Genomic DNA, 21,799 nt, shown 5'->3' with positions numbered 1-21,799 from the left:
GCATTTTTAAGTTTGAATATTTTTTACTGTTATATCTCAAATCCCTAGAAGATTATCTGGCACAGAAGTGGACACTATATATAGTGCCTTTGTATATTATATGCTATCTGCTAGAGCTAAACATACACATAAATAGATAAATCAACAATCCCTAAGTAACAATCCGTTCACTAAATGTGACATACTTAGTTACTTAATCAGTCCTCCTTGGTATTTAACTCACCTACTTTTTCATGATTATAAGTAATGTTGTAATGACCAATGTTGTTTGTTCATTTTTGTGCACTTCTTTAGTTACCTGTTTAGATGAAATAGCCATGGCAGTTTTAATTTCAGTTTGTTTTGCCAGATTGCCCCTATAGAAAATTTCTGTTTATATTGTCCCACAGTTCATGAGCATGCCTGTTCCCTTAATAGAAGTTCTTGTCTTCAGTACTACAGTCTCATATTTTAGTGAGATCTTTCTGCTTTTTGATATAAAACTGCAAACTCAGATGCAATCTTAGGAGACATAAATGAGTAATACTGGAAGTGTAATTACAGGGAGTGATGAATTAAATGGTCCTTGTCGCTTCTAAAAGCATTCAAGTTTTTAGAAAAGTAAGACATCTGTTGGTCCCCTCAAACTGAATTGGGTGAGAAAAGGTACGGTCTAATATAAACATCTTGGTTATCTCTGAAAGTCTGTTCCATTTTCGCTGTTGGCAAATCGTGCCTTGTTTATTCCAGTGGCAGTTTTTTCTGCTTAATGGTTTGTTTTGTTGGAATGTGAGTTCATTTATTTGTATGTCATATGTAGTTTATGTCTTCCTTAAACGCTCTCTTTCCCAGGTAAATTCCAGTTGTAATACTTGACATCCATTTGAGAAGATCCATCTCTTCGCTCTTTCCTAGTCAGTATATTCAGCAAACATTTATTTACCAAGCCCTTACTGTGGACAGAATTGTACTGGGTAATTGGGAAGAAAAGTAGATAAAAGTCCACATAGTATAGTGAATCATTATAGTATAGTGAATCATTACAGTGTGGCCCCATTGTTTTGGGATGTATTATTTACAACAGCATTTTACACCATTCATATCCTAATGTTATTCTAAAACCCAGTATACTATCAAGGGTAATTTTGTGGTTGTCCGCCCAAAAAAAAAAAAAAAAAAGTACCCAGTATTTTTTTTGTGTGTTCCATTGATAATGAAAAAAATTTCAGTCTGTAATAAACTGATTCATTGTGAAGTGACTGTAATATAGTGGAGTTATATTAAATTGTTAAAACTCTGTCTCCCCAAACACATATTGGGAGGTAATCCCCCAAAAAGGTATGTAACTTTGCATTAGGTATAAAGAAAACTCTGGGTGCTATAATTAGGTTATTTTGAGGCAGAGAGTTATTGTCCCAGCTGATTTAGTATGTTCTATAATTGAGAAATGTTCACCACATTACACCTTTTAAAAGTGATTTACATGTACATTTTATAGGGGACATGTTCTGTGTATAAAGAATAACTTTAAGAGGAAGGGAGGGAGGAAGGAAGAAATTCAGAGGTTAGACAGTATCCTTTGTAAGTGTAACTACTCTTACTTACTTTTACTCTATGACAAACAGGTTTATAATGAGGTTCTACCACTAGAACCGGAGTAAATAATCAGGAGTATTTAATAAAATCTTTCTAATAAATGTGGCTGATGTCAATGACCTGTAGTACTATGGCATGTAGTACTTTGGGCCTTTTAAGCCCTTTGGTAACAGAAAATATTTCATATAGATCTTTAACAATATGCTAAAGATTTAAGAAAAAAGAACAAAAACAAGTTTTAAGAATAGAAACTTAAGAAAAACCGTTTTCTATTCTTACGTTATACCCATTGTTTCTCTCCATTTGGTTCTTCTCATGTTGGGCACAGTTAAGCTCTGAATACCATGGAAGTTGCTATACGTTTTTAATGGAGTTTCAAGCCTTTCAAGTAATACTGAATGATCAGGCATAGGTGGTTCATAATTAAACTCTGTTTTGTCATCCCCCAAATACATTTTCCTGATGTGACCATTACTTTATTCTTTGTTGACAGCTGCTTCTTTGAGAATTGCATGAGGAGGGAGAGTGAGAAAAATATGCTAAAGATAAAATATGGACAGAAATAAAGGAAATTTGTTAGAAAGGAGATGTGCCTTTTTCACTTCTGTGTTTTAAACCTTTAAGATAAGGTCTTTATCAGGATGTTTAACTCTGCCAAACCCCTAGGTGCTTAGGTTTTTGGACTCTATTTCTGAAAACCTCTATAATAAAGAGTATTCCAATTTTCCAGTTATAAGTTCTGAATTCCTACTAGTTATTGGTTGGATATGCAGTGTCTTGGGTCATCAAATAGTCTAGTGTTTTAATTAATAATTCTTTTAAAAGTTTGTAAAGCATTGGCATCCTGCAAAACATGATGAGCATTAAAGTTGCTCTGAACATAATACAGTATTTTCCCCAATAATTCAGAGGTTACTCCAGGTTATTGTGAGGATTATTATAGAATGCACACCACAATTAAAAGAAAATTCCAGATAATGAAATTTTAATTTTACATCAATATTTTTAAGAAACAGCCCTGTTACACAATTTTTTATTAATTGCCAAAATATACTTTTTAAAAAACATTTAGAATAAATAGCTCAAAAACTGTTTTTAACTTTTGTGATTTTTTTTTTCTTAAGAGAGTTCTATGGAAAAAAGACACAAATGGATGTTGATTAAAAGATTACAATATGATTCTCTTATTTTAGTTCCTTAATTCATTGGATGCTAAAGAAATATATTTGGAAATAATGCATAATCTTCCAGATTTTGAACTACTTTCGGCAAACACACTAGAGGTAATATTTCTGTTAATAATAATAAATGGTAGTAAATGTTGGTAACATTTCAAGTCTTAACATTTTAAAATAAGCATTTGTTTTATTCATCACTAGAAAGCAGTTTCAGAGGATTTTATATATTAATGTATATATGTTAGCTATTCTAGGTTAAACTCTAATTGCTGGAGTTGCAACTTTAGGGTGGGTCTGGAGTTCAAGACAACATAACCAGTCCTGAATGGGGGCCTCAGTGGGAGTGTCAAAAAAGCCAAGATTTTGATCACAAAGCAGCTTTCGATCTTATGTGGAATTTTATGTTCTTGCTTACAGAACTATTTATATTGTTCACTGAGAACTAAGAAGCAGCTTTAGAAATACTCAGTTTGTAGTAAAATCATTTTTTTTTCTACTCAGTGATCCCAGAGCTAAGTCTGTATCCCTACCCAACTCTGCTAAACCTGAAAAAGCTTACTTCTCTACCCCCAACTTTTTAGCTATATATCATTAAAACTATGTATTTTTTTTGGAACAGTTGTCTGCTTTTAGATTTTATAATTTAGTGATTTTTAGCCTTTAATATAGGATTGATTTACATAGCATTATTCCAAAGAAATACAAAATATAAGCATAAATGGGTCTGAATTTTAGGCAGTATCTTGAAGTAATGGGTATGGTGGCTAAAATTAACTTTAAGTCAAAGAAATAAAGAATAGAACCCTTAGAATTTCTTGATTCTGACATTATTTTTATCACTTCTAAGGATCGGTTGGCTCATCATCGGTGGCTCATATTTTTTAATTTTGGAAAACATGAAAATTCCAATGATCCTGAGTTGAAGAAACTAAAAACTCTACTTAAAAATGAACATATTCAAGTAAGAAAAATGCATTCTGCCTAGCCTTCTGCTAGTGTGCTTTCTTATTAATTTAATATATAAAATTATATTTTAGGTAACATAAAAATGCTTATTTGAAATTCTAGGTTAAGAAACCCCTAAGTGCTTTTGTTCTTCTGTTGTGATTTTGTTTTTCTATTAAAAATCTACAGTGATATCTGAAAACAGTTAACTTTCATTTCTCTTTAGTAGATGCCATCTGATATATCTGTATCAGACAGTTTTCTGGAATGACATACCATAGAAAAATCTTTCCCTTTTTAAAATTCTTATTTATGTAAATAATTTGTACTCATAGTTTAAAAATTAGGATATATAAATAAGCACAAAAATGAATTAAAATACTTAATATTTTCACCACTGTTAATAGCCCTACTATAAATTTACTATAAATTTACTGTGTAATTTTTCAAACTTTTTTTGCATATGTTTTAGTATGTGGGCATAGGGATATGTGTGTACATAAATGCATATTGTAATGGCCATTATAACAGACATACCTGTAACTTTATTTATGAACTTTTTTAATAAAAATGGATTCACTATAGGGGCGCCTGGGTGGTGCAGTCGGTTAAGTGTCCAACTCTTGGTTTCGGCTCAGGTCTTGGATCATGAGATTGAGCCCCATGTCCAGCTCTGCCCTTAGTGTGAAGTCTGAGTTGCTCTCGCCCTCTCTCTCTCTTTCTCTCTCTCTCTCCCCCTAAAATAAATCAGTCTTTAAAAACAAAAAGAAAAACCCCAAAAAATGGATTCACTATACAGTAGTCCCTCTTTTCTGCAGGGGAAATGTTCCAAGGCCCCCAGTGGATGCCTGAAACCACAGATAGTACCAAACCCTATATATACTTGTTTTTTTCCTATACATACATATCCATAATAGAGTTTAATTCATAAATTAGGTCCAGTAAAAGATTAACAATAACAACAAAATGGACAATTGCAATAATATACTATAATGAAAGTTATGTGAGAATGGTCTCTTACTATACTGCACCGTACTCACCCTTGTAAATTGATATGAGATGGTAAAATGCCTGCATGATGAGATGAAGTGAGGTGAATGACGTAGGCACTGTGACGTGGTGTTTAGCTACCCCTGACCTGAGAGTGCCTGAGAAAGAGAATCATATGCTTCTGGACTACAGGTGGACCAGTGGGAACCAAAACTGTGGAAAGTGAAACCACTGATAAGGGGGGAACTGCTGTATTCTCTTGTGTAGAATTATCCATTTGACAATATCATATATTTTCTTATATGCTAGTTTGTGTATGTGTATATATATATGTGTGTGTTGTGTATATGAATATGTATATATATGTATATGAAGCACTACCTGGCCTTTAGAGATGATGGTAAATATATACATATATATAAATATATTAAATACATTACTAAACACATATGATATAGATATTATCATCCTAGAGATATCATCCTCCCTAAAGTCTAGGTAGTATTTCACTATATGGTTACACCATAGTTGTTTAACAAATCCTCTTTTACTAACATCATTTGCATTATTTTTTATATCAAGAATACATACTCTAAAAATGCAATATGAAGAATTTTTTTAACCAAGGTTGTTTTTTCTTAAATTGTCCTCATTACCAGTGTCCTCCAGAATGTTTATATCATTTTGTATTCTTACAACATGTCAGTAACCATTTCTCCACACCTGTGCCAGCCATGGTATTACCAATTTTTTAATAACCATTCTAATAAGCCAAAAGTGATATGTTAATAATATTCATTTTCACTTATTTGCTTCCTAGTGGGGCTGAAAAAGTTTTTTTGTGATTATTAACAAATCATGATTTTTCTCTGTTTTCTGTCTCTGGCCCATTTTCTCTCTTCTGATAGGATATTTATCTTTTATTTCTTAGTGGATCCTCTGAAATCCTCAGATATTTGTTCTTGGTTTATTATTTCCCTCTTAGTATTCTTTATGCTGTTTCCCTTACAGTGTATGAAATTGTCAGGCTTTGCTTTATTATTTCTGCTTTTAGGGTCTGAAAACGTTTTCTCTCTCCCCCATTCCAAGCTTATATAAATATTCCCTATATTTTTAGAAGAGTGGATTTCTTGAACTTTTTTTAAAGATTTTATTTACTTATTTGAGAGAGAGCACAGCAGGGGGAGCAAGAGGCCCCCTGTGGAGCAGGGAGCCCAATGAGGGGCTCCATCCCAAGACCTTGGAATCATGACCTGAGCTGAAGGCAGACGCTTAACTGCCTGAGCCACCCAGGCGCCCAAAAGAGTGGATTCCTTAAACAACTTCCTATTTTCTGGAAAATTTTCTCAGGTTTTTGAACTTTCTAAAAGGCTTTTTTTTTTTTTTTTCCTTAACTAAAATTGAGTTTCAGTGTTAAATGTAAATTAATTATTTCTATCTTTTATTTTCATGGCCAGTTAATTTCTGTTTAGAAACTGTTAGAGCAATGTCATTCCTTTATGAATATTTAAAAAAATGAATGCGTATGATTTTGTTTTCATCAATTTGAATTCTCTAGGTTGGTAAGTTTGACTGTTCCTCTGCACCAGACATCTGTAGTAATCTGTATGTGTTTCAGCCATGTCTAGCAGTATTTAAAGGACAAGGAACCAAAGAATATGAAATCCATCATGGTAAGAAGGGAGAAAATGATAAAGATATATATTTATTTTCAAATAGCAGTTTTTCAAATGTACTTTTTACCTTGCTTTTTTAAATTCTTTGACATGTAGTTGACACACTGTGTTATATTAGTTTCAGGTGTAAAGTAGTGATTCCACAACTCTGTATGTTATGCTGTGCTCATACAGGTGTAGTTAGCATCGATCACAGTACCATTGACTATATTCCTGTGCTGTACCTTTCATCTCCATGACTTATTCATTCCATAGCTGGAAGCCTGTAACTCCCATGCCATTTCACCCATTTTGCCCATCCTGCCATCTCTCTCCCCTAAGTAACCACCAGTTCTCTGTATTTATGAGTCTGTTTCTAATTTGTTTTGTTTTTTAGATTCCACATATAAGTGAAATCATATGATATTTGTCTTCTCAGACTTACTTCACTTAGCATCATATATTCTAGGTCCATCCATATTGTCACAAATGGCAAGATCTTACTCTGTTTCATGGCTGAGTAACAATACTCCATTTGTGTGTATGTGTATGTCTGTGTACATACGCACATCTTCTTTATCCCTCTATCAGTGGACACTTGTGTTGCTTCCATATCTTGGCTGTTGTAAATTAATGCAATAAACACGGGGTGCATATATCTTTTTAAATTAGTGTTTTTGTTTTCTTTGGGTAAATACTCAATAGTGGAATTACTGGATTGTATGGCATTTTTAATTTTTTGAAGAACCTCTCTACTGTTTTCCACTGTGGCTACACCAATTTATATTCCCATCAACAGTACCTGAGGGTTCTTTTTTTCTATATCGTTGCCAACTCTGGCTATTTGTCTTTTTGTTACTAGGTGTTCTGATAGGTATAAGGTGATATCTCATTGTGGTTTTGATTTGCTTTTCCCTGATGATATTAGATACATCATTTGAGGGGCACCTGGGTGTCTCAGTAACTTAAGTGTCCAACTCTTAATTTCAACTCAGGTCATGATCTCAGGGTCGTGAGATCAAGCCCTGGGTTGGGCTCTGCGCTGAGCATGGAGCCTGCTTAAAATTCTCTCACCCTCTCGGGGCACCTAGGTGGCTCAGTTGGTTGGGCGTCTGACTCCTGGTTTTGGCTTAGGTCATGATCTCATAGGTTGTGAGATTGAGTCCCTCGTTGGGCTCCATGCTCAGCGGGGAGTCTGCTTGAAGATTTTCTCCCTTTGCCCCTCCCCCCACTTGCTCAGCACTCACGCACTCTCTGTCTCTCTAAAATAAATAAATCTGGGGCGCCTGGGTGGCTCAGTTGGTTAAGCCTCTGCCTTTGGCTCAGGTCATGATCCCAGGGTCCTGGGATCGAGTTCCGCATCAGGCTCCTTGCTCGGCAGGGAGCCTGTTTCTCCCTCTGCCTGCCCCTTTCCCCTGCTTGTGTGCTCACTCTCTCTCTCTCTCTGACAAATAAAAATTTTAAAAATAAATAAGTAAAATAAATCTAAAAAAAAAAAAAGGATACTCTTTCCCTCTCCCTCAGCCCCTAACCCCCCATCTCTCATGCACTCTCTCTATCCCTATATATAAAGTTTTAAAAAAAAAAAAATGTATCATTTGAAAATCACTTCTCCCATTCAGTAGGTTGCCTTTTCTTTTTGTTGATTGTTTCCTTCACTGTGCAAAATTTTTTTATTTTGATGTAGTCCTGATAGTTTATTTTTGCTTTTGTTTCCCTTGCCTGAGGAGACAGGTCTAGAAAAATTGTTACTAAGGCCAATGTCAGAGATTACTGCCTATATTTTCTTATAGGACTTCTTTGGTTTCAGGTTTCACGTTTAGGTCTTTGATACCTTTTGAGTTTATTTTTGTGTATGGTGTAAGAAAGTGGTTGAATTTCATTCTTCCTCGTGTAGCTGACCAGTTTTCCTAGCGCCATTTACTGAGGAGACTCTGTTTTCCCCATTGTATAATCTTGCCTCCTTTGTCAAAGATTAATTAGACCATGTAAGCATGGGTTTATTTCCGGGGTCTCTATTCTGTCCCACTGACTGAAGTGTCTGTTTTTATGCCATACCATGCTGTCGTGTTTACTATAGCTTTGTCCTGTATCTCGAAGTCCGGGAGCATATCTAGATTTGTTCTTCTTTTTCAAGATCACTTTGGCTATTTGGGGTCTTTTGTGGTTCTTTTTACTTTGTTTTATATAAATATACTTACTGTAAATAACTTTGCTTTTATTAGTAAATAGGTTTCTTTTGGAGAAAGATTTTTTGAGTTATATTTAGTTATTTTATTCTCTTTTTTTAAAATAACTTTTTTCTGCTATTTTGATTAGTGTTTCAGCAAGAATGCTAGTGACATGTCAGGTTAGTGCAAAATTTAGGGGTCTTATTAATAAAAGTAAGCAACACCTATAGTTTCCATTTCCAGTGTACCAAAGTAGCATCTCAGCCATGGGCATTTTCCAGATTTTTCCCCCACTAGACTATTAAATTTTTTTTTTTAAGATTTTATTTATTTATTTGACAGAAAGAGACACAGTGAGAGAGGGAACACAAGCAGGGGGAGTGGGAGAGGGAGAAGCAGGCTTCCCGCCTAGCAGGTAGCCCGATGTGGGGCTCGATCGCAGGACCCTGGGATCATGACCTGAGCCGAAGGCAGACGCTTTATGACTGAGCCACCCAGGCGCCCCTAGACTATTAAATATTTCTATCTTATCTCTCTTGAATTTATAATTACATTTTTACATTTCAGCTTGTGATGGGACTTTAGCTCTGCATTCATGTAAGTACAGTTGCAGTTATGAGGATTTGGGATACCTCATAGTCCCTGTCCTGAAAAAGGTCAAATGTAGCAAAAGAAACACACCAACTACTAACTATAACACAGCTAAGTGAGTAACAGATATTGACTGATGTTATGTGCTTAGGAATGCAAAGTTCTCTCGAGACATTTAAAATATCAGGGCGCCTGGGTGGCTCAGTTGGTTAAGTGTCTGCCTTCAGCTCGGGTCGTGATCCCGGGATCCTGGGATCCAGTCCCTCATCGGGCTCCCTGCTCAGCGGGGAGTCTGCTTCTCCCTCTGCCTCTCTCTCTGTCTCTCATGAATAAATAAATAAAATCTTTAAAAAAATTTTTTTAAGTATCATCTGGTGGGGTTGATAGAAGGAGATCATAAGACAATGTGAAAAACATTGTAATGGCCAGTATGTATAAATTATAAGATCAAATAAAGAGACTTATATGTAGTTTAGATCCAGAGATGATATTTGAATTGAGATAACATTTGAATGCTCAGTTTCTCAAAGTGAATAGAGAAAAGCAAGAAGTGAGGCTAAGCTGAAGGAATTATGTGAGCAAAGTCTTGGCAAGATGAACCTAACAGTAACTCCTGTTTATTTAGTACTTTCTACAATTCAGATGTTTTTCTAAAGGCTTCACTACATTTCCCTTTCTGTTTTTATCTTCACAACAGCCCACCAAGGGAGAAAACAGTGGCTCAGGATAATTATTTGCCTATGATCAACAACTAGTAACTAGTCAAGGTAGATTTTTGTATCCAAACAGGTCTGACTCCAAAGCCTAGGATTATAGCAGCACTAAACTGTACTGTCTCCTGAAAGTGCTAAAAATGACCACGTTTTAATAATGGAGTTCTGTTCTTTTTTATCTCTGAAATAATTCAGATTCCCCTCCCTCTGTTTTTGCTGCTTTATTTCCAGTTCATCATCTCCTTCATTTACTCTATTATCCTTTGGTAAAATTGACAGTCTCACATCACTTTTCTGCCTTGACTTTGCTGATTTCTTTAAGTATTTTTAAATTTTTTTCATTGAAGTAGAATTGGAATACAGTATTAGTTTCAGGTATGTTATATAATAATTCCCTTTTATATATACATTGATCAGATCAGAATGATCTGATCAGTGTATATATACAGATCACCATGATCACCATGATGTTTAGTTACCATCTGTCATCAAGTTGTTACATTATTAGTAACTCTGTTCCTTGTGCTCTACTTTACACCCCTGTGACTTATTTGTAACTGGAAGTTTGTACCTCTTAATCCCCTTAACTGTTTCACCCTTCCTCCCACCTCCCTCTCCTCTGGCAATCACCAGTTTGTTCTCTGTATTTATGAGTCTGTTCTATTTTGTTTTGCTTCTTCATTCATTTTGTTTTTTAGATATTGGTAAGACAGATGTCCAAGAGTTTTCTGCCTGTGTTTTCTTTTAGGAGTCATGGTTTCAGGTCTTATATTTAGGTCTGTAATATATTTTGAATTGATTTTTGTTTATGGCACAAGAAAGTGGTCCGGTTTCATTCTTTTGCATGTAGCTCTAGTTTTCCCAGTACCATTTATTGAAGAGACTGTCTTTTCCCCATTGTATGTTCTTACCTCCTTTGTCACAGATTGACCATATAAATATGGGTTTATTTCTCTCTATTCTGGCTCTCTATTCTGTTCCATTGATCTGTGTGTCTGTTTTTGTGCCAATACTATGTGTTTTGATTATTATAGCTTTATAGTGTATCTTGAAATCAGGGAGCACAATACCTCTGGCTTTGTTCTCTCTTTTCATGGTTGCTTTGATTCTTCATGGTCTTTTGTGGTTCCATACAAATTTTAAGATAATTTGTTCTAACTCTGTAAAAAAAAAAAAAAAATGCCATTGATGTTTTCATAGGGATCGCATTGAATATGTAGATTTTTAGAGATCATATAGACATTTTAATAACATTAATCCTTCAATCTATGAAGACTGTATATCTTTCTATTTATTTGTGTCCTCTTCAGTTTCTTCAACAATGTCTTGTAGTTTTTGGAGTACAGGTCTTTTATCTCCTTGGTTACATTTATTCCTAAGTGTTTTATCCTTTTTGATGCAATTCTAAATGGGATTGTTTTCATAATTTCTCTGATAGTTTGATATTATAGAAATAGCACAGACTGAGGAACCTGGGTGGCTCAGTCAGTTAAGTGTCCAGCTCTTGGGGCGCCTGGGTGGCTCAGTTGGTTAAGCATCTGACTTTTGATTTCAGCTCAGGTCATGATCTCAGGGTTGTGAGATTGAGCCCCACATCACGCTCAACGCTGGGTGTGGAGCCTGCTTAAGATTCTCCCTCTCCCTTTCCCTCTGCCCCTCCCTGCCCTCAAAAAAAAAAAGAACACAGATTTTGGTATATTAATTTTGTATCCTGTTACTTTACTGAGTTGATTTGTTCTATTAGTTTTTGAGTAGAGAGTCATTTATTTCTGCTCTGATTTTTAATTTTTCCTTCTATTAACTTGGGACTTTATTTCTTCTTTTTCTAGTTCCTTTAAGATGTAAGGTTAGATTGAGATTTGTTTCCTGAGGTAGGCCTATATCTCTATAATCTTGCCTCTTATTTTTTTTTTAAAGATTTTATTTATTTATTTATTTGAGAGAGTGAGGGAGCGAGAGAGAGAACACGAGTGGGGGCAGAGGCAGAGGGAGAAGCAGACTCCCCACTGAGCAGGGAGCCAGATGCTGAGCTCAGTTGGGGTGATGAGCTGAAGGCAGACACTTAACCCACTGAGCCACCCAGGTGCCCCTAAACTTGCCTCTTAAAACTGCTTTTGGTGGGTCCCATAGATTTTGGAACATTGTGTTTGATTTTTATTTGTCATAAGGTATTTTTTTTGTTTTCTTCTTTCATTTCTTCATCAACTCATTGATTGTTAGGAACATGTTTAGCTTTGATGTGTTTGTGTTTTTTCCCAGTTTTGTTTTAGTTTCTAGTTTTATACTATTGGGTCAGAAAAAAATGCTTGGTATGATTTCAGTCTTCTTAAATTTATTGAGACTTGTTTTGTGGCCTGACATGATTATCTTGGAGAGTGTTCCATGTGCCCCAGAATACATGAAGAACATGTATTCTGTTTTTGAAAAGAATGTTCTGTATATATCTATTAAGTCAAACTGGTCTAATATGTCCTTGAAGGTTACTGTTTTGTTGATTTTCTGTCTGGATGATCTGTCGTCCATTGATGTATGTGAGGTGTTATTGTATTACTGTCACTTTCTCCCATTATGTCAGTTAATACTTGCTCTACATATTAGGTGCTCCTATGTTGATATTTGTAGATTTGTATAATTATTTCCTCTTGTTGAATTGATCCCTTTATCATTATGTAATGTCCTTCTTTGTCTCTTATTACAGTCTTTGTTGTAAAGTCTGTTTTGTCTAAGTATTGCTAGTCTATTTTTCTTTTTGTTTCCATTTGCATGGAATATCTTTTATCATCCCTTCACTTTGTCTGTGTATGTCCTTACATCTGAAGTGATATAGGTAGCCTATAGAGGGGGTTTGGTTTTGTTTGCTTTTGTTATCCTTTCAGCTACCCTCTGTCTTTTGTTTGGAGCATTTGGTCCATTTACACTTAAAAGTACTTACTGATGATAGGTATGTATTGCCATTTTCTTCATTATTTTCTGGTTTTGTAGTTCCTCTCTGTTCTACTCTTGTGATTTGACGACTTTGTTTAGTGTTATATTTGGATTTCTTTTTTCTGTGCATCTGTTGTAGGTTTTTGGTTACCATTAGGCTCATATATAACAACCTATGTATATAGTAGTCTTTTCAGTTGAGTGTCACTTAGGTTTGAATGCATCTTAAAAGCAGTGTGTTTTACTCTCCTGCTGACTTTTTTTGGCATCCTATTTTACATCTTTTTGTGTATCCCATAACTAATTATTGTAGATACAGATTTTACTACTTTTCTCTTTAACCTTCATACTAGCCTTATAAGTGATGGATCTACTACATTTTCTACATGTTTACCAATGTTTGCCATTACCAGTGATTTTTTTCTTTCTTTCATAACTTTCTTCTAACTATGGCCTTTTCTGCTTAAAGAAGTCTCTATAACATTTAAGGCTGGTTTAGTGGTGATGAACTCCTTTAACTTTTGTTTGCCTGGGAAACCATCTCTCCTTCAATTCTGAATGATAACTATGAATATATCCTGCCACCCTCTTCTGGCCTGCTATGTTTCTGCTGAAAAACCAGCTTATAATCGTATGGGGGTGCCCTTGTGTGTAACTAGTTGGCACGGCTCTTGCTGCTTTTTCAGATTTTCTCTTTTCTCTTTAGTTCAGACATTTTAAAAATGTGTCTGGGTGTGAATTTACTTGAGTTCTTGTTTGGTCTTCTCTGTGCTTCCTAAATCTGTGGGTCTGCTTCCTTCCCCTGGTAGGGAAGGTTTTCAGCTCTGATTTCCTCAAAGTTTTCTGCCTTTTATTCTCTTTCTTCTCCTTCTGAACCTTCTGTAATGTCAATATTAGGACACTTGATGATGTCCTAGAGGCCCTTTAACCTAACCTATGCTCATTTTTTATTCTTTTCTTTTTGCTGTTCCGCCTGGGGGATTTCCTCAACTCTGGCTTCCAGATCCATCTGGTCCGTTATGCTGCTTCTAATCTGCTCTTGATTCCCTCTAGTGTGTTTTTAGTGTCAGTTATTGTGTTCTTTGGCTCTGACTCATTTTTTAGACATTTTATTTCTTTATTCCTTAATTCTTTAAGTTCTCACTATGTTGATCCACCTAGTGGGTGACTATGCCATTGCCAAGATAGGGAAGGTGAGAAAAGGAGCAAGTTCGGGGGGAAATAGCTCAACTTCAATTTTAATATATTTGAAGTGTTTGTATGACATCCATGTGAGTATTTTTGGGCAGTTGGTAATACAGGTTTTGAATTCATAAGGGAAGTTGAGTTTGAAGAAATAGATTTAGTAGTTGGGCCACAGTAGTAGTTCAGGTAAGCATAAAGAACATAAATACTGCAAAAAAGTGGTTACTCTGCCTCTAAGGATGAAGGAGCATTGCAAAGAAAGGTGCTCCTGGCAGAGCAAACCTGTTTATCTATAGTATACAGAACACTAGACCCTCACCGAAATCAGTGTGTTCAATAAGTTTGTCTTCATTTCTTTAATATCTGAAGTATAAAAACTTTGAAATGTTTCTATGGATAGAAAGGCAGAATGTGGATTTTAATTTTTCTTTTATTCAATTTCAAAGGAAAGAAGATTCTGTATGATATACTTGCCTTTGCCAAAGAAAGTGTTAATTCTCATGTTACCACACTTGGACCTCAAAATTTTCCTGCCAATGACAAGGAACCATGGCTTGTTGATTTTTTTGCCCCAGTAAGTAATTTTTATCTGTCAAATTTCAGTGTTGTCACATTTTCTCTTATCATAGCAAAAAGACATTTTCTAGATAGTCTTGAACCATGAGTACCAAAATTGTGTTACTGAGTTTTGGCCCCTATCACATATTGCTTCTAGGAGAGCGGGGATGTACTTGCCCCTCCAAGAATTAAATAGACACACACACGCACGCATAAGATTTGTCCCTAAGTATGGTTTATCTTACTTAGTATATATTGCTTGTTGCAGAACTGTGGGGGTTTTTTGTTTCATTTAGCTCAGTGCTTGTGAATATTTTTTCTTTCATAGTGGTGCCCACCGTGTCGAGCTTTATTGCCAGAGTTACGAAAAGCATCAAAACATCTTTACGGTCAGCTTAAGTTTGGTACACTAGATTGTACAGTTCACGAGGGACTCTGTAACATGGTATGTATAAAATACTTGTTCTAATTAATACTTCTGTAAAATAGTTCTTAAGTTACACTGACAAAGGTCTCTATTTCAGATGTACATCTGTGTTTAGAGTAGTAAATTATTTAATCAAATAATTTCAACAAATATTTCAAAAAATGATATAAAATGATTGAATTAAAACATGAATAGACAACATAAATAGTTGAATATAAACATGGTCTTATCAAACTTGGGAAAATATTTTGTTTGCTTGATAAAATACATGATTTTTCCATTATTTAAAATCTTTATAATTTTTGACTCAATATTACCTTTTGGCAGTCTGTAGTTTGAGTCTCAGGTTTTCCTCATAATTGTCTTCCGAGTATAGTTAGTAGATGGAAATTTTAAAAATGAACAAGTTTTTTTCAACCTTTGTTTACATAAAAATATTTTCTTAGGTTAATTCATAAACTATTCATTCTTCAGTTCCAGGAATAACTAGGAATTATATATCTTGTCATGAAAGTATATAATACCACCTATAAAATATTCTTGGAACAAGTCTCTGAAACCTAAATCAGATACCACACCTTGAGATCTGTCCGTATGTAGGGAATCAGTTAGAGGAACATGTTAAGTGACACCATGGGCATGAAATCTGCAAGTCCCAGTATATAGAGGATCTTACAGGACAAATACCTAATTTATTGGTATTCAGATACACTGAAAGGTGGGAAAAGAGATGAAAGAGACTCAAAAGACATATCATTGTAATGTTTAGGTCTCGTTTGGATGCCAAACCAACTGTAAAAAAGTGAGCAAGCGATAATTGGGGAAATTTGAACACTGACAGGGTATCTGATAATTATCAGGAATTGTTCATTTTTAGGTGTAAAAATGACAGTGTAGTTACACTTGGGGGAAAATCCTTATATTTTAAATGTACTGAAATGTGGGTGAAATGATAAATCATCTGGAATTTACTTTAAAATAATCTTGGTGTAGGAGTAGAGTTGGGAGGGAGTATAAATGAAGTAAGTGTGCCCGTGAGTGGATGATTATTGTAGCTACAAGAGTACATGCAAGTTTATTGCTGTCTGCTTTTGTGTATATTTTAAATATTTTATAAAAGTAAACATTTTTAAAAAGAAAGAGAAAAATGGGGGAGAAGAAAAAGAAAATGATAGGTTTTAAAAACAAATAAATGTAGAGTGAAATCTTTATGGCATCTGTGTGAGGAAGAATTTCTCAGTCCACACACACAAGGTAAAAATTAATGTGAATGATTTTGACTATATTAAATGATAAAACTATTGCCAAAGAAAAAGACACTATGAAGTTAAGACAACAGACTATTTACAGCACATGTAACTGACAGAAAAGCTTACTGCCAGAATATTTGACTACAGGTCAGTTTTTTTATATAGATAAAATGAGAAAGTTGAAACATTTTTTTTAGAAAAAGAAATCCAACAAACAAAAAATCTTGCACTTCACTAGCTAGCCATCAAGAAAGTACAAATTATAACAATCCATCAAATTAATCCATCATCAAATGAACAAAAATTTAGAAATCTGACAATAGCAAGTATGTGGATAGATTATCCAGTTACATAATGGAATACCATAGAGCATTTAAAATTAGATCTGTCCTTACCAGCACGGGTAAGTCTCAAAAATACATTGTAAGATGACAAAAGCAGGTTGCAGAATAGCTTACAGAGTATGATAGAATAACAGAAAATTTTTTAATGCTCCCAACATTTCACTCTACTGCCCAGGAATACATATGCATGTCACAAAAGTATAAAAACATTAGTGGATTAGATATATACTTATTTGAGGATATTAATTGCTCCTACTTTCAGGGAGGAAAGGAAATGGGACCAAGAAAAAGAACTTAAGCAATCTGCCAGTGTGACAAAGAAGTTAAACTTCCTTAAATATCGAGAAGGGATATGTGGGTATCTGTTAGATGATTTCTCTCTTCGTTCTGTTTGAAATTTCATTTAACTAAAAACAAATACAATCTTTGGTTTTGAATGTCTTGTGACATTGAAACTAAGCAAGATACAAACAATGTGAAACAGTGATTATCTTAATTTGAATTCTTCTAGTTTTTCTACTTTTTAATCTAAACTATTAAATATCCTTTAGATAATTGAGTAAAATATAAGGATTTAAAACTGTGGTGTCCACTTCACCTGGAATAGAGACCAGGAGTCATTACTCACTAATTGGTGGACCTTGACCAAGTCACATAGCCTCTCAATACCTTGTTTTCTCATCTGTAAAGTTGACATGGTAATTTTAGCTTCTGAATAGAGTTGTTGTAGAGAATAGATTAGAAACTACATGTTTAAGGGGCGCCTGGGTGGCTCAGTCGATTAAGCGTCAGATTCTTGGTTTCGGCGCAGGTTGTGATCTCGCGGTCATGGGATTGAGCCCCATGTCAGGCTCTGCGCTTGGCATGGAATCTGCTTCAGATTCTCTATCCCTCTCTCTCAAATAAATAAAATCTTTAGGAAAAGAAACTACATGTGTAAGTGCTAAAAAGATGCCCAACACATGCTAAACACTAATAAGTAGATTAACAAAACAACAGTCATCCCTAATGAGTTATTTGGATTTACACTCATTTTACAAAAGTTTGATAAAGATTTCCATTGTTTTTACAAAAATTATTTTTGAATCCTAATCAAAGATTCTAATTTGCTGCTGAGTGCTTGTCAACTTTAAGGATGCGAAGATCAGCTACAGTAAATTCACATAGATATACTAACTTTTAGAAAAATAAAAATTAAAACTTCAAAGAAATGCTTCCTGGGCCAATGTTCATGTTAATTCTGAGGAGGAAATTACAGTATTTGTACCATAAACAGTATCTTGAATGAAGAATGAAAAGGGACCATATTCTTAGGACATGAGTCATAATTCCTTAAGTTAAAATATGGTTGTATACACATTATTAATTTATTTCTTTATCCTTGCTACTTTGTTTCCTTTTTCTTCTACTGCTGGACAAATTGGAGCATTATTGTGGTTTCAAAAAGACTCAAGCCAGAGATTAGCCTGCTCTTTACAGCCTTATCCATCTTGTTTTAGCAGAGTCAAAAGGGCCCACGCTCATAATTAGCCATATTGTGGCTATACACACTTCTCAGTGTTTCACTGCCCATGCATTTTTATGGCTAATGGACTACCTATAAAAAAAGGTCATTTATCAGTGCAACTGTGAATCCATTTTCTTTGCCAAATTTGGCTAGGCTAAAATTTTTCAGTCACCAGCAGTTTAGCAATGGGTTTTTTTTGGTTTTTTTTTAAAGATTTTATTCATTTTATTCATGAGAGACAGAGAGAGAGAGAGAGAGAGGCAGAGGGAGAAGCAGGCTCCCAAGGAGCAGGGAGCCCGATGTGGGACTCGATCCCAGGACCCTGGGATCATGACCTGAGCCGAAGGCAGACGCTTAACCATCTGAGCCACCCAGGCGCCCTAGCAATGGGTTTTTTAAGTGTTATTGTTGTTACTTAAAAGCAAGCTGGTTATAAATTTGAAACCAATAGGTAAAATGCATAAAATCTTTAATTTGTATTCTCATTCCTAACAGTATAACATTCAGGCTTATCCAACAACAGTGGTTTTCAACCAGTCCAATGTTCATGAATATGAAGGACATCACTCTGCTGAACAGATCTTGGAATTCATAGAGGTATTTATTTTTAAATGGTTTTTGGTTTTGTGTTGTTTTGTTTATTATTATTTCCCCAGTGAAGCTAACATTTTTGTTAGTGTTACCCTATCATGGTAGACTTAAGCTTTATTAAAGCAGCATTTAGAGCAAGTGAGCTTTTAGGGAGGTTGAGCAGTATCTCCAATCAGACTGTCAGGAAAATAGAATAATAGGCTTTCCATTAATAATTAAAGGATCATTTCCAAACCAATCATTGATTCTGGAACAGAACTATATGGCCTGTGTAGACATCTGGACACCTCTTAGAACTTTTTGTCCCATTTACTGTCACCTTAAAGTTGCCTCTGTTCCCTACCTAAGATGATTTTAATGATACATAGAAATAAGAAAAAAATATACCTTGATTTAAGAAGGTTGATGGGCAAAGCCCAAATTAACAAGGAATAATTTCTTTCTTTTAAACATCCATAAGTATCTTTTGATTATTCAGAAATAGGAACTTTTCTAAGCGACAACAATTTGCCAAGAATATAGGAATACCTTTTTATATCTGTTATAATGAACGTTATATTCTCTTTAGGATCTTATGAATCCTTCAGTGATCTCCCTGACACCCACCACTTTCAATGAACTAGTTAAACAGAGAAAACATGATGAAGTGTGGATGGTTGATTTCTATTCTCCGTGGTGTCATCCATGTCAAGTCCTAATGCCAGAATGGAAAAGAATGGCCCGGGTAGAGTAGTTTATTTTAAATCTTAAAATGTAGCATGAATGTGTATTTAACAGAACTATTTTGAAACTGAGATGAACCCACCTTCTAGATTGTCACTTACAACAGTTCTCATTATACCAGTTAGATTTCAACTCTGTTTCTGTCTGCTTGGGTGAATGGTATAATCTACCTTTTTTTTTTTTCCTGTGTCACTTGTTTGGTACATATCTGACCAAATTTCTGCCCAAGTCGACCCAAAAATCCCTTTATTTTCTATACAAATAGTGTTATAAAAGAATGGAAAAAAGTTACTTTTAGAGAATGGAAAATGAAATCACTGTTTTATATTTCTAAGAAAAAGTGAACAAACCAAAGAGTTAAGTGATTTCTAGTATCTTAACATTTAAGATAATGCAATTTTGTGTCCTGAATTTTCAGTAAAATTTTAAAATTTGGGCATGATTCAGTGTGCTGCAATGTAGGTCTCTATTTGAAAAATAACTTTGAAATACCATTGCAGAGACCTTCATTATTCCTTGTTTCTGACACTAAATTTTAGAGATACCTAATTTTACCCCCACATAGAACATGAATGAAATCTGTTGTTCAATCTGTAATAATTGTAGTAAGGTCTTAACTCCAACTACAATTTCAGTTCATTACTGTAAGTGTTCTATTATGTTTTAAACCCTTAATTTGGTGAAAATCACTGATAAATAATAAGCATCTCACAGTAATAATTTTTCTTTTGTAAATATAAATAGTTATGTAGGTAATTTTATTCTAATCACTTTGATCTATTTATCTCTTCTTTTTCTCTTTTATAGACATTAACTGGACTGATCAATGTGGGCAGTATAGACTGCCAACAGTATCATTCTTTTTGTGCCCAAGAAAATGTTCGGAGATACCCTGAGATAAGATTTTTCCCCCCAAAATCAAATAAAGCTTATCAGTATCAGTAAGTGTTGCCTAAAATTTAAAGACATTTATTTAAGCAAAATTTAAAAGTTATCTTAGGGGTTCCTGGCTGGTTCAGTCAGAAGAGCATGTGACTCTTGATCTGAGGGTCATGAGTTTGAGCCCTACGTTGGGTGTAGAGATTACTTAAATAAATAAATAAGCTTGTCTTAAAAAGTTAACTAAATAAAAGTTAACCCAACAAATATTTTTTGGGAGCCCACCATGTTTGAAGATCATGTGCTAATGAGAACCTCTGAAGATGAAAAAAGAATTGAGTGATTCCAGTACTCATGAAGCTGGCACACCAGTATAGAAGAAGAGAAACAGAGGAAGTACTGACATTTAGGAAGTCAGTGTTTGGTTTCAGGTACTATACTAGATCCTTTGCTCATGGTATTCCCACTAGTCCTCACATATACCCTGAGAAATAAGAATTATTGCCCTTCCTCCTATACAAATATGTAAACTGATTAACAGACCTTAAGTCCCACAGCTGCTAAGGTTTGTAATTGAGGATTCAGCCCAGTCTGTGTCAGTGCCCATCCTATTTCTATAACACCACACAGCATTTGAGGTAGTAAACTCAAGTGCAAGGTAGAATATAAGGAATATTATTTAAAAGGTAAAACTGAGCCATGGATTGCATAGGAGGAAAGGATTACAGCTATGAGAGGAGATCATGAAAGGTTGCATTTATGAGGTGGCTTTTGAAATGCATCTTAAAAAGTACTTAGGAATTTGACGGACATAATGACCAGAGTAAAGGTTCTGAAACTGAAGTCTTAGGCATTTGGAGTGTTACCATTCCCATGCGTCTATAGGAGATGTCCAGCGGGCAGCTAGACATTCAGGGCTGTCTTGAGCACAAAAAAAAAAAAAACATCGAGACTAGAGAAAAATATATTTGGGAAGTCATGTAAGCAGCATTTATAGCTAGGTGTATCTGAGAAGGGAAATGGTATGTAGTCAATAAGTTAAACTTTTCAATTGCTGTAGAGAGATGGTTTTCTGAACATATCCAATAATAGAAAATAGTACTTACAACTTACATATTTTTTTCTTCTTTCAGTAGTTACAATGGTTGGAATAGAGATGCTTATTCCCTGAGAATTTGGGGTCTAGGGTGAGTAATCAAAATATGCATCATTGTATAAAATAGATTCAGTGCTATTTACCTTCCTCTTATGTCTGTAGTTACAGGCTGTAGCATTTTACATTACTTAGTAAAGAATTACAATTTACCAAGATAACTTGGAAGTCATTTTTAACTTAGAAACTTCTGCAATATTATATTTTAGATGTTTGCTTTGGTTTCATGTAATGAAAAATAATTTTGATCCCTTGCCACAGATTTTTACCTCAAGCATCCATAGATCTAACACCTCAGACTTTCAATGAAGAAGTTATACAAGGGAAAAATCATTGGGTGGTTGATTTCTATGCTCCTTGGTGTGGACCTTGCCAAAATTTTGCTCCAGAGTTTGAGCTCTTGGCTAGGGTAAGTCTTGTCTGTCTACTTAGATAAGTT

The 21,799-nt window shown here is 34.8% G+C and overlaps 1 protein-coding gene across 7 annotated transcripts in view; it reads left to right on the top strand.

Moving 5' to 3' along the window:
* DNAJC10 (DnaJ heat shock protein family (Hsp40) member C10) overlaps positions 1-21,799 on the top strand; it is a 52,950-nt gene that overhangs the window by 25,706 nt on the left and 5,445 nt on the right. For 6 of the 7 annotated variants that reach the window (XR_014143480.1, XM_006726940.3, XM_006726939.3 and 3 more), the window contains 10 exons: positions 2,769-2,858; positions 3,601-3,714; positions 6,247-6,361; positions 14,375-14,502; positions 14,815-14,931; positions 18,510-18,611; positions 19,174-19,329; positions 20,136-20,269; positions 21,341-21,394; positions 21,622-21,769. Coding sequence is in view for 6 of the 7 variants with exons in the window: in XM_006726940.3 (XP_006727003.1) it covers positions 2,769-2,858; positions 3,601-3,714; positions 6,247-6,361; positions 14,375-14,502; positions 14,815-14,931; positions 18,510-18,611; positions 19,174-19,329; positions 20,136-20,269; positions 21,341-21,394; positions 21,622-21,769 (1,158 nt within the window). In the remaining variant the exon portion in view is untranslated. The remainder of the gene's footprint in view (positions 1-2,768; positions 2,859-3,600; positions 3,715-6,246; positions 6,362-14,374; positions 14,503-14,814; positions 14,932-18,509; positions 18,612-19,173; positions 19,330-20,135; positions 20,270-21,340; positions 21,395-21,621; positions 21,770-21,799) is intronic. The other variant, XM_081814034.1, reaches the window with a different exon arrangement.

Source organism: Leptonychotes weddellii, chromosome 3, assembly GCF_054177405.1.
Source record: "Leptonychotes weddellii isolate Sample4059 chromosome 3, ASM5417740v2, whole genome shotgun sequence".
Lineage (NCBI taxonomy): Eukaryota > Metazoa > Chordata > Mammalia > Carnivora > Phocidae > Leptonychotes > Leptonychotes weddellii.
Note: the sequence above shows the minus strand (reverse complement) of the source record. Positions and strands in the feature narration are given on the sequence as shown.